Source organism: Nycticebus coucang, chromosome 19 (assembly GCF_027406575.1).
Source record: "Nycticebus coucang isolate mNycCou1 chromosome 19, mNycCou1.pri, whole genome shotgun sequence".
NCBI classification, from domain to species: Eukaryota; Metazoa; Chordata; class Mammalia; order Primates; family Lorisidae; genus Nycticebus; species Nycticebus coucang.
The window spans coordinates 58,035,239-58,048,441 of NC_069798.1; the positions used below are offsets into that span (position 1 = coordinate 58,035,239).

Here is a 13,203-nt window from a genome sequence, read left to right on the forward strand (position 1 = left end):
GCGCCCCTGGGCAGCTGGTTCAGGGGTGGCCCTTTTACCAAATTCCCCTAAAAAGTACCTTTCTGTGTGTGTAACACAGTCAAGGTGTGTGCTTATCTTGCACAGACTGTGCCACTTTCTTCTGGGTAAGAAGCAGTTGGTTTTCTCTTCTGAAGTACAGCCCAATGACATACCCATCCTGCTTGCCTTCGTCATCAGCGCCATAGCCGTGTGTGGTGTTAGCAGATCCTCAGGCTCAGACGAACCCCGTTTGTCCGTCTGCACTGGCCGCATGGGGTGCTGCCCCTTTGCTCTGCTCTTTCTGCCTTTTGTCATCTATGCACATTGCCACAGAGACCCGAGAAGGGCAGTCTCTGCCTCCAGGGAAGCAGATTCCTATAAAAACAAAAAGAGACCAGAGGGGAAAGGCACAGTATCTTCTTTTAAGCCATTCCTCCTCATTTCCACCGGTCTCACTGCCATGTCCGTAAGCCCGTGTCACCCGGTGGAATGCACTGGTATCCCTGGGAAGTGTCAGCAAGTCCAGCTCCGACCCTGCTGGCACACATCGCCCCACTGGCACACACTGGGACCTTCTAGCAGTGTCAGCCCCCAGCCCTCCGTGGAAGCCCTCTGCCTGGCCAGGGTGAGTTCAGAGAGGTTTGTCTTAGCTGCATCACCCACCACCCCCTCCCCCCCCCCACACACACACATACTCAGCAAGCCTCGGGTCTCTTAGACTTGGTGCTTTCTTGATGAAACTTCCTTTCTTCTGTGACTGAGGCATTTTGAAGGCGTGTAGCTTCTTCCAAGCCGTATTATTTCTGTCCCCTCCATCTGAGCTCTCTCTATGGACAGGAAGCCCTCTTCTGACTGCCTTTGTGACACTGGGCTCTAGCCAGGCTGAAGATCAGCCCTCACTGCCTCTGCTTGACCTGTTCCACTGTTCACACTGTCTAAAAAGTCTTCCCTAGCCCTGCCTCTGCCTGCCTGCCTGTTTCCTCATCAGGCTGACTTCTGTGTATCCTGTAGGGCAGGGCTGGTTGACAGGCTCCCTTGGGAACCCTTCCCTGGCCACCTTTTGCTGTCTGCCTCCTCGCAGACTCACCGGGCAGTTTGTTCACCATTGGACTCTAAGCCCCTTGAGGGGGAGGTTTGTAACTTCGTATCCCTGGGACCCAGTGGGACCCTGACTGTAGAGTGTGTAAACTGACGGCTGTTCAGCTAACCCAGCTCTTCAGTTTCACTGTTCAGTTTCCGAGCTTATCACAGAACTGTTTTTTTTTCTCACTCTGAGAATGCTGATGAGGAAAAGAGCCTTCCTGCAGCAAACTGATAAGAATCTATGGGTGATTACAGTGGCCTGGGCTGTTTTCTTTTCTTTTGTTTTACTTAGGCAGATTCAGACACTAGTATTTATATTATAATCATACTATTTTGAACCAGAAAGGAACTGGAGGCTCAGAAAGCTTAGGCAGCTTGTCCAGGCGATTAGGACCTAGTCTGTGAAACTCCTACAACACCTCTCCACTTTTTAAAAATTTTTCCACGTTTAACATCTTAGAAGGTAACCAACATCGAACATTTTTTAAATTCAGACATAGCTTGTGAGGCCAAATTCGGTATCCTGGTATAATCATATTCTGGTATCCCTGGTATAATCATATTCTGGAGCCTTATTCTGTTCCTGTGACCAGCGCAGTCTGAGTGTGCGGTCTGCCTGACACTGGGGAAGTGCGACTCATTTGTACGTGGCTCTGGCTCGTCAAAGTGGTTTTTTAAACTGTGCATAATTTGTAAATTTCCTTTAATCTATCATATTGCTATGAGTATTACTAAGATGGCTTTAAATATTTAAATGGTTGTCATGCCTAAACAGGTTTCAAGGCCTGTGCGAAAGTGTTAATTTTATACATTCTTAGGGGAAAATGGGCAGGAAATAGGAGAGGGATATTTTTGGAGGTGATAGTACAGAGAGCAGTTTCAGAACTGTTTGTGGTATTTTCTTATGCTATATAGAAATGTAACTTGGTGAGTCAGTTTTTGTTTTATCCAGAAAGAGCTTACAATCACTATCTGATGTCTCTGTTCTTTTCAGGTGACGTTGCAGCTCCCTCTTCCGTGTCCCAGCGAGAGGCATTATGAGCTTCTTGGACGATGCTGCCGCAAATGTGAACCAGGTACGCCCACTCCGAGCACCTCCCACTGTTCCTTAGAAGTGGGTGGGACTTCCGTTGTTTTGTTTTGTTTGTCAGGTGAAAAGAGAAATGGGATAGACTTTTCATGGCAGTGGCAAGTAGTAATGTGTGTCACTGTGAAGACAGAACTTTTTTTCTCTATAAAATAAGTAAAATCACTTAAAGATCAAAAGCAGTTTTAGAATCCAGTATTTAATTTGTACTGAAACACAATTTTCCACAACACTGTTTCTTGAAACAGCAGGACATTTTCTCTTGAAACCATATTTTATCACTTTATGATTCAAACTCTCAAAATGTGAAATGCCACGGCTGTTTAAAATTGTTTTCACAGAAATTTTATTTTGTGATAATAAAATAAAACTGTACTGGAATTATTCCTTCTGAGAACTGCCGAAACCCTTATCAGACCTTCTCCCACATACGTGCTGAGGAACGGAAGGTGGACTGGCCACCACCTCCCACAGTTGTTCTGCCAGGAGTGTGGCCAAGTATTTCTGCAGCCCCAGTGAAGTCCCTAGCTCACTGGGTCCACACTCTGTCTTTGTTCTAGAGAGAGGAGAGATGGGTGGGTTATCTTATAACAAGGCCCTTAGGATATTTCAGTGATGACTATTTCTTGGATGTATAGAACCAAGATCCAGTGATTTTCTTTTTCAAGTGTGTGTGTGTATGTGTGTGTGTAAGAAAGAGAGAGAGAGAGGGACTGACTCTTGGTCAAAACAAGTTAACCATGAGCCCACAGTGCGTGTAGGACACAAGAAGTTAACTACCCAGATTGACAGCAGAGGGGAGTTTGAAGATGGGACGGGGAAAGGGATAATGAAGTTCCTCTTGCTTAGCCCCCTTGTTCCCTGAATGGGTTCCAGGAAGCCCCTCAAGTTCTTCAGGGCCTAGTTTAAAAACCCTAGCTCTCCTCCTTAGCTAAGTTTTTTAGTGCAAAGAGTGACGCTCTTTTACTCCAAAGAACCGAGCCGTGGTCATGACTGCACACTCAGCAAACCCAGGGAGGTTATTTAGCCACCTGAGCAGCCCGAGGAGCCAGGGGTCCTAGGTGCATGGTGCAGTGAACTTCACATCCCGTATCATGTCGTCTTCGGGGGCCTCTGGGATCATGGGCGTGTAAGTCGATCCAATAGACTGGTGCCATTTTTGTTGTCATTTTGCTTTGTGTCCATGTTTGTTCTTTGATTGGTACATTTTCCCCTTTAAATTTAAGGAAAGTACATGTCTTCTAAATGCACTACTACCTCAGACAGTATATGTCTGCCCTGTGGCCCTGATGAATACTTGGATGCCTGGAACGAAGAAGACAAATGCTTGCTGCATAAAGTTTGTGATATGGGTGAGTTAGTTACACTAGTGCGCCCCTGGGTAGGTCAAAACCCAGTGTTTGTCTTTTGTCCCTCTGATCTCCTAAGCGACACAGACATTTTTAGATGTAGCCAATACTTACGAAAGGCTCAGAAAGAAGCTATAACCACAAACCCCCAGAAAGACGCGATTTAGATCCCTGAAGCCCTGGTTAAAGTTAAGATGATTCAACCCAGAAAGTTTGTTGTGGAATGTGCTCCTGTTGCAGTTTAATAGTGGAGAACACCTTACAGTTGACACAACATTTCCAACAGGTTCCCACATGTGTTGGTTCCCAGAACCCTAGCAGGTCCCCAAAGTTAACCTATTTTAAAGATGAAAAACTGAGACTTAGAGAGGTTGAACTGCTTCTCTAGGGCTAACAGATGGGAAGCAGGAAACAAAACCGTATCTCTGACTCTTTCACCTTTTCCCTACTCTGTAAATGTTTTATTAACTCTGCAGTTAGATCTCCTTAGCAGACTAGCCTGCCATATTGTTGGAGGGTGGGGTTTAGCATCAAATATGTTTTTAGTTACAGTTTATTTCTATAACTAAATAGGAGTCAGAATCAAAATACATCTCTGAAGCTTCTTCAACTAGAGGTTCCTTTCTCTGTCTTTTCCCCTTTACCATTCACTTTATTTGTCAGGAACACACGTTGTTAGTCCTGTGGAGTTTCCACAGTCTGGATTTTGCCAGTTGTATTCTCTTGGCGTCACTTAATGTATTCCCTATACATACCACGTACCCCCTGTAAATTGGTTGTCAGGGCCAGAAGGCCAGTCACATTGTGCTTTCTTTTTTTTTCGTTTGTTTGTTGGTTTGGGGGGTTGGGTTTTTGTTTTTTTGGCAAAATTCCTCCATAAATAATATAGTTCATACGCAATGGTATAGTAGCTGCTTATCTCTCTTTGTGATATTAGCAGCTGCTAAAGATCATGCTGTTTATCAGTTTTTATTAGGGGGCTGCATTCTCTTATTTCTTCTTATTTATTAGAGGCCCCCATTCTCTTATTTCTTCTTCACTTATTAGCTGGCATCCTTTATAAAGAGAAACTTCCCTCAGCAACTATTTGTTACCCTGAAGTGCACTACACATAGAAAAGGCCGAATAACTGCTAATAACTTTATTTACCACTTTTAAAAGCAGTGCCTTAATTATCAAGATTATCAAGCTGAGGCTTGGCACCCGCAGCACAGTGGTTATGGCACCAGCCACGTGCCCCGAGGATGGCAGGTTCAAACCCAACCCGGGCCAGTAAACAACAATGACAACTGCAACAAAAAAATAGGCAGGCGTTGTGACGGGTGCCTATAGTCTCAGCTACTTGGGAAGCTAAGGCAAGAGAATCGCTTAAGCCCAAGAGTTTGAGGTTGTGAGCTGTGATGCCACGGCACTCCACCAAGGGCAACATAGTGAGACCCTGTCTGAAGATTACCAAGTTTACTTCCAAGGATTTGCATTAATATTCTGACCTTTTGGATTTAGATATATCTGAGGTATTTCTGTCTGTTGCAGTTACTAGCTCTACAGGTGCTCAGATTGTACCACATGCTCGAGTCAGCTCCAAGTCTTACTTGTTGTCATTGTTGAGACACAGTCTCTCTTTCTCTGTCTCCTGGGCTAGAGTGCCATAGCGTCATCATAGCTCACTGTGACCTCAAACTCTGGGCTCAACTCTTCCTCCCATCTCAGACTCTTGAGTTGCTGCGACTACCAGCACACACCATGCCCAGCTAATTTTTCTATTTTTTGTACAGAGGGGGTCTCACTCTTGCTCAGGCTGGTCTCCACCTCCTGACATCAAGTGATCCTCCTGCCTGAGTTGCCCAAAGTACTAGGATTACAGGTGTGAGCCATTCACACTCCTCACTCGGACTATTCTGATACAGCCTCAGGTATCCTTAAGAGCTCCATTGCTTCCAGGCCTACTTTGGACAACCTCTGTCCTAAACTACAATCAGCCATTTCCCTAAGATTCCTGATGGCTTTTGTGAAACATTCGTTTTAGTGACCTCAGTCCAGGAACTGGGGAGACTCATTGCTACTGGATTCATCCCTGTTTACAGAGTTTTTTTCCATTGGACAGAATTAAGAATTAAGTATTGTTTTTAACATCACAGTTTTTCTTTTTTTTTTTTTGTAGAGACAGAGTCTCACTTTATGGCCCTTGGTAGAGTGCCGTGGCCTCACACAGCTCACAGCAACCTCCAATTCCTGGGCTTAAGCGATTCTCTTGCCTCAGCCTCCCGAGTAGCTGGGACTACAGGCGCCCGCCACAACGCCCAGCTATTTTTTGGTTGCAGTTTGGCCGGGCCGGGTTTGAACCCGCCACCCTCGGTATATGGGGCCGGCGCCTTACCGACTGAGCCACAGGTGCCGCCCAACATCACAGTTTTTCTAATGTGGTAGAGACCGCTGGCTGATTTTGTCTGGAGACGGTAACATGGAAACTTCACTGAGTGGAAGCATCTGATCAAGTATTTTTATTTCCCAGTGCTGAGTGATGACCTTGACTCACTGCTGTCTCTTGGAAATAAAGATTCATTCTGTCTACTGCCAAAATTGATTAAAACAAAAAACCTGATGCATTAAGCCATCTAAAAATATGTGAAAATTATTCATCACCCACACCACTTACATTTGTGTGGGTTCCTGGGGTCACAGGAATTTTGAATTTTGAATTTTGAATTTTCCTCAAAAGTGGCACGTATCCATGTCCCCATGGCTTAGGTCCAGGTCTCTGCATTTTGGCCTTGGTGCTGCAAGGCTGCTGACCTGAGCCTCAGAATGTGGGCATTAAAGGGAATGGGGACATCTCCGGGTTTAACACACTCAAGTCCTACAACAATGAAAATAGTGACTGTCCCCTTCCTGCTGGCAGTAACATGAGACAACGCAAGTGGCAAGTGATTTCTGCTTTATTTCATTTTCCCTTGGAAGTCCTTTAAGTATGCAGGAATATAAGATTCCAGGGCCATATGGACAGTCTAGGTGAGATAGTCCCATGGGCTGTAAGCTGTCTGGACCATGTGCACGCACATGTTGATTCTTACTCACAGTATTTTGATCCGTAAGTCACTGCAAACCCTGAATTAGCAAATCCCCAGCCATTGCTCCTAGGAAAAAATTCAGGGTTAGGTTAGGTTCCTGTCAACAGCATTTTCATCGATGATCAACACAAAACTTTGTTTTATGTGTGTCCTGTGTAAAGACACTTCATTTGATACACAGTCCTCGTGGCACTCGGGGAAGCAGCTCTCCAACTCATGCCTGAACAAGGTTTACCTCACACACGTCATCCATGTCACACCTTGGTCACCATGGCAGCCTTGTCACGCTGAGAGACACAGAAAGCACCAGAGCACCAGGCTCGGGGGGGTGTTTTAAACAGAGAAATCATGGACAGAAAGCACAAAAATGAGGGAACCGTGGCATTGGATCATGGACTCAAAAAGGACACTTGTTTACAGCATGAGAGGCGAAACAAGGAGGCGTAGTGTCACCTGGTTCTTCCTCAGGACCCTGAGCAGGAATGACTCAAAATTACCCCGTTTTGTACATGTCCATAAATGATTGCAAAGGTATTGATTTGGGGATGATAAATTTTATCAAGTAGATGAATTGCAGATATAAATCTGCAAATAATGAGGATGGATTCTGTGGTGTGTGGTTTACAAAGATCAGTCCCCACATATCTACGTTCCAGAAAACCTGGAAGAGGACGGGAGACTTAGAGTAAGGCGGGCTTTTTCCTGGGTGTGGTGTAAGAAGGGACAGGGTCTGGGGGACGTGGGTTCCCGCTTGTGGTCAGGGCTGCCTCTGTGCTTTCTCCACTTTCCTGCCACACAGGGACTCCCGTTCTCACCTTGGGACCCTTGGGGAGTCCAACATGAATCCCAGATCTCCAGAAACCCCATTCTCTTGGGTCCAATCTAGTATTTCTCATGTCGAGACTATTTATGACATTGGGATTTACTAGGGAGACTGGTAAATCCAAGAAGCCGGGCACTACCCCTGACTGTTCTCTATTAGGACAAACATGCAATGATCATAAATTCTCCAGTCTTTACCTTCCTACTAACATGCACATTGACTTTTCTAAAAGCCTATGAAATTCTTAACTGTCAGGAAGTGCCAGGAGGAACTTGGGGGTCCCTTAAACATAGTGTCCAGAGTGATTCATGCTGTGAGCGAGCCAGGTGGGCAGCCGGGCGACATGGACGGGGCCCTGTCCCTGGCCGCTGCTGACCTGTCTTTGTCTCCCGCAGGCAAGGCCCTAGTGGCGGTGGAGCCAGGCAACCGCACGGCCCCGCGACGTTGCGCCTGCACGGCCGGCTACCACTGGAGCCAGGACTGCGAGTGCTGCCGCCGCAACGCCGAGTGCGCGCCGGGCCTGGGCGCCCAGCACCCGTGTACGTTGGGTTTGTGCGGGTGCCGCGCGGTTAGGGCCGGGCGAGCTTGGAGGTGGCTGTGATAACAGCAGCATTAATGCCCCAGAGCTCCAGGTGGCACAGGGGGCAGGAACTTGAGGGTTGAAGGGACCCCTTGATGTTCCACAAGGTCCCAGAAGGACTCCCCGGCTTAGAATCTTGGAAGGGGACGGGAGCAGTCGGCCCACAGGCTCCTGTCACTGCCTTCGTGGCACTGGGGCTCTTCCAACCCTGAAACCTCACGGTGCCCACTTCAGAGCAAATCGGATAGAGCTGGGTGGTTAAACTTTGAATAAAATTGGCCGCTCCCTTATCAGAATTTTGAAAAAAACATACAACCTCCCCACTCCCAGGCACATTTTTTTGTTGACATCTAAAATGTTTTATTACAAATTTAAAGAGTTGCTAAGGATTGGGTTCCCAGGTAATTATAACAGCAGTGACACTTAAAACAGTATTCAGGGCAATCTAAACACCATAGCAATACCCATCATCATTGCGCCTGTGGCTCAGTCGGTAGGGCGCCGGCCCCATATACCGAGGGTGGCGGGTTCAAACCCGGCCCCGGCCAAACTGCAACCAAAAAATAGCCGGGCGTTGTGGCGGGTGCCTGTAGTCCCAGCTGCTCGGGAGGCTGAGGCAAGAGAATCGCTTCAGCCCAGGAGTTGGAGGTTGCTGTGAGCTGTGTGAGGCCACAGCACTCTACTGAGGGCCATAAAGTGAGACTCTGTCTCTACAACAACAACAAAAAAAAAGGACTAATCATATTTAACTGTTGGGAAGTTTTACAAGTTCCCTTTTCTCCTCTGATGCAGATCCATTTCATCTTTCCCACAGAATTTTATCCTAATACATTGTTATGCTCAGAAGTCTTTTACTAATCCCTCTTTCATTCTCCTTTAGATCAAAAATATGCACTTATTTGAAATCTTTTTGTTTTTTAATTTACGACAGCTCAAGGTTCTCAGGGTTGAAAATATTTGGACCGTGTTGCCACTATATTTGTTATTACACAATTGGTCAAAAATAGATATATTCTATTTTACTATGTTATCACCATTAACATAAAAACTTTTGAACTTCATAGTGAATGGAATTCTATTTCCACATTTTGTTGTTATGTGTGTAAGGGCTGAGAAACTTATTTACATGAATAATGGCTAAGGAAGACTTTTGTTAAAGGAGTACGTCTCAGTTCCCACTGTACCTTCTGACTTACATGTCCAAGGTTACCTAATGATGAGGTGTCAGAAGTTATTTTTAGGTTGGGCACAGTGGCTCGTGCCTGTAGTCCTAGCACTCTGGCAAGCCAAGGCGGGTGGATTGCTTGAGCTCAGGAGTTTGAGACAAGCCTGAACAAGAGCAAGACCCGTCTCTACTAAAAATAGAAAAAACTAGCCAGATGTGGTGGCGGGCACCTGTATTCCCAGCTACTCAGGAGGCTGTGGCAAGAGGATCTTTGCCACAAGAGGAGTTTGAGGTTGCTGTGAGCTATGATAACACCACGGCACTCTACCCAGGGCAACAAGATGAAACTCTGCCTCAGAAAAAGAAAAAAAGTTATTTCTAGCAGCGTAGGAACTGAGCTGTTACCAGTGAACAGGGGGTTCACGAAGCTGACCTGACTGCCGGGGTCTGGCAGACAAAGGGAGAGAAGGGCTGAGAAAATCTCTCACACACACATGGTGTCCTGACCCATGAGACGGGGCTGCCCTGAGCCCAGAACTCAGGGCATGTTCTTACAAGGCAAAAAGTGAAAAGGTAACAGCTTCATGCTTTAATTAAACAGGCAGTTCTTTGTTTAGGGAAGAAAGTTGTTAGGCTGAAGGACAGGGAGTGCTAAGCTACAAATCTAGGAATACTTCTGGGGGGCGGGGCAGGGATGTACCCAGGGAAAGTTACAGCCTGTAGGTGAAGGTGCTGACGGCTGCCCGGTATCTGGGGGGGAACTATTTTCTAGTTATATTTGTATTCTTGTTTCTAATCTATCGATCTCTAAGTAGACATTTCTCAGGCTACTTTCTTATCTACTCTGCTGGACATTTCAATCCCCCTTTTGGCAGCATAGGCTTGTGTGCGCTGCAACAGGAGAGCTGAAACTCAGGGCCGCGACCCGCTTGAGATTTCAGGGTGGAATGCCAGCATGCTCTAGCTTTCACCCTGTTATTTTGAATGAGCAGTTGAGAACTTAATTGAGTCCTTAATTTTATTGAAAGTAAAGAAATTGAAATCCTTTTGACTCACAAAAGTATTTTTAGAGTCCTTTGCTTTCCCTACTTCTGGGAAATATAACAAAACTGGTTTTCAAGACATAACGTGATTATTTATAATTATTAATCATTTATTTAGAGGCACTTGCTTGTAACACAAAATGCTTGGACAGTGTTGGGAGAATTAAAATATTCATTTCACTTCATAGTGAGGAAAATGTCCATTACAGAATCTAACTGACAGGCCTTATTATAAAATGCATTGACTAAAATAGACGCGCTTTCTCTTGGAAAAAGTCTAACTTGATCTTTTTAAATTATTGAAGTAAATCTCCCTGTTATAGTAACGTCTCTCTGAATTCTGATAGACAAGGCCCAGAGCCCTTTCTTTGAGATTGTCGTCTGCACATCACATCAGGGTTTCTGACAATGTTCTCTCTGCCTTGCACCTTTGGGAATGGTGCACCTTGCACCTTTGACAACAGGTGGAGGATAAATGTGAAGAGGTGGATGGTTGAAATTGTCACTTGTGCCCCACCTTGCAGTATATTTGAATTCAGGGCAATTCAGCCTGGTCCCCAAATGCCCCATTTCTATTTCCCTACTTTGCCTTTAAAAGATAGGGAACTATAGAAGATGTGTGGGGTGTTCTGAATGCAGGAGCTTTGCCATTACCAAATATTTTGGCTTGTCCTTTTGTTTGGCATCTCAGAGGTTTGGCACCATAGCAGGGCTTGGGATGGATAACAAGTGTACCTTCTTTTATAAAGTGGGATTGAGAAAAGGAGAAGAGAAAGGAAAGCCTGCAGGGTATTCCTGGCAGGTCAATGTTACTAAAGAGTCATATGGAAGTCAAGAGTGCGGAAATTAATGCCTTTTACCCTCTGTGTGCCTCACAGGCCCTTGAGGAGTTTCTTTGGTTTTGAGAGCTTCTCATAATCTTCTAGATTGTGTTTATCTTTTCAAAAGCTGTTGGAATTAATGTGAGTTATTAGATGTTAACTGAGATTTTGTGAGTATAGTTTCAAGGCTGATTAAAGTGCTAGATCAAGGTGAAAGGCACCTTAGTCGTTAAGCCAAACTGCAGAAATCAAGAATGTATTCCTACCTGACTTTGGATACAGAAAATTTAATTCCTTATTTTAGTGTTTTATTCATGAAAATAAATAACAGAAGTGCTACTAATTTCAGGAGTAATTTGTGGTTTGGGCACCAGCCAATTGCCTGATAATGGTATCACATAGTAGCCAGTGTTCTTTAATAGCCTCACCAAAGCGTCATTGTATGCCAGCTGCAGTTGAGGTAACAGACACAGGAAACCTGAGACATCTCACACTTGATAATGTAGTTTATGAGGAATGTGAGAGAGTTAAGCTTTACTAACCAGGACCAACTCTTGCTTTCAGCCCTGTGGATTAAGGGAGGGTTCCAAAATCTACCCCACCACTTGTGTTTATAGTTTTATTGGAGCACATAGCCACGTTCCTTTTTTTTTTTTTTTACACATTTTCTGTGACTGCTTCAAGTAGTCACAGCAGAGATTATAAGGCCTACAAAGCCTATTATTAGAAAAAGCCCTTTGTAGAAAAAGTTTGATACCAGCCCTTAGTTTCAGAGAAAGAGACCCATAGGGTTCTTTTTTTTTTTTTTTTAATTGATAAAACTTTGTTGACACTTCAATAGTCCGACTGATGAGATTAAGCTCACCAGGCGGGGTTAGGACAATTTTCCTTAAAAGCAATAATGGAGGGGAGGGATTACATGTCACACCTGTAGTGCTAGCACTCTGGGAGTCTGAGGTGGGTGGATTGCTTGAGCTCAGGAGTTTGAAATCAGTCTGAGCAAGAAGGAGACCCATCTCTACTAAAAAAATAGAAAAATTAGCCATTAGTCGGGCATGGTGGTATATGCATGTAGTCCCAGCTGCTTAGGAAGCTAAGGCAAGAGGATCACTTGAGCTTAAGTTACTGTGAGCTATGACTCCATGGCACTGTGGCCTGGGGCAAGAGAGTAAGAATTCTGTCTCGGAAAAAAAAAAGAAAAAAAGAAAGAAAGAAAAAGCAATAATGGGGCTGACACTGCCTGTAAGCCATCAAGACAGAAAGGGGCCAGCAGACAGGTACCTGAGGAAAACAGGAGATGGACAGCAGGAGCAATGGGCACAGACTCTCAGACCAGGAAACGAGTGAGTGACCGGGGCAGTGGCTCTGATCAGCAAAGGGTCAGGATGAGAGCTAGCCAGACCTGGACCTCAGACACCAGTGTCAGTGGTCTGATGTTGAGCCAGTGAACTTCTGAACACAGTCCGTAACTCACTTGTGCTAGTTCCCTGGCACAAGCCAGCAGGAGCTGAAGCAATTTGGGGTGTCAGGAGCAGGAATGGGGAGCTGGGGAGCAGAGAGGGGCAGTTCCTCATCTTGGAAAACCATCCTGGCTGATCTCTAAGTGTCCTTGTTTGTGTTTTGTTTGTTTTTTTCTGTTTACTTCTTTTGACAGTGCAGCTCAACCAGGACACCGTGTGCAAGCCTTGCCCTGTAGGCTACTTCTCAAATGCCTTTTCTTCCACGGACAAATGCAAACCCTGGACCAAGTAAGTGGTGATACAGGAGCCAAAAGACTTTGCTGATTTTAAACAACCTCACTGTCTCACCTGGGTTGAAAACAGACAGATTCTCTTAGGTTTGGCTTCCTTTTGAAGTCATGTTCAAAATGAAAAATGTCAATTCAGCATGGGAAAAAATAAACCAGTCAAATCAATTCTTCATCCCAACGAGTGATGGAAACTGTGTGTGTCTTATAGATTCAGTGATCTGTGAGTTAGAGTTGCAGCTTCTTTTTCCCTTTTTCTAACCATACTTCGTTGAAAATGATTTATGACATTTATTATCATTCAATAACCACTCTTGCTTTTCCCATCTTCCCAATATCACTGGTTTGTTCAGAGATTTTTTTGTGTGTGCATTGTATATGTACACATAGAAGCCTCCTTTTATATAAATATTTGCACACTATAAGCACCTCGGGGT

At 45.0% G+C, this 13,203-nt stretch overlaps 1 protein-coding gene across 7 annotated transcripts in view; it reads left to right on the forward strand.

The window, feature by feature from the left end:
* Nucleotides 1-13,203, forward strand: part of TNFRSF11A (TNF receptor superfamily member 11a) — a 374,190-nt gene that overhangs the window by 18,524 nt on the left and 342,463 nt on the right. For all 7 annotated transcript variants that reach the window (XR_008376047.1, XM_053572068.1, XM_053572062.1 and 4 more), the window contains 4 exons: nt 2,078-2,159; nt 3,397-3,522; nt 7,806-7,949; nt 12,674-12,767. Coding sequence is in view for 6 of the 7 variants with exons in the window: in XM_053572068.1 (XP_053428043.1) it covers nt 2,078-2,159; nt 3,397-3,522; nt 7,806-7,949; nt 12,674-12,767 (446 nt within the window). In the remaining variant the exon portion in view is untranslated. The remainder of the gene's footprint in view (nt 1-2,077; nt 2,160-3,396; nt 3,523-7,805; nt 7,950-12,673; nt 12,768-13,203) is intronic.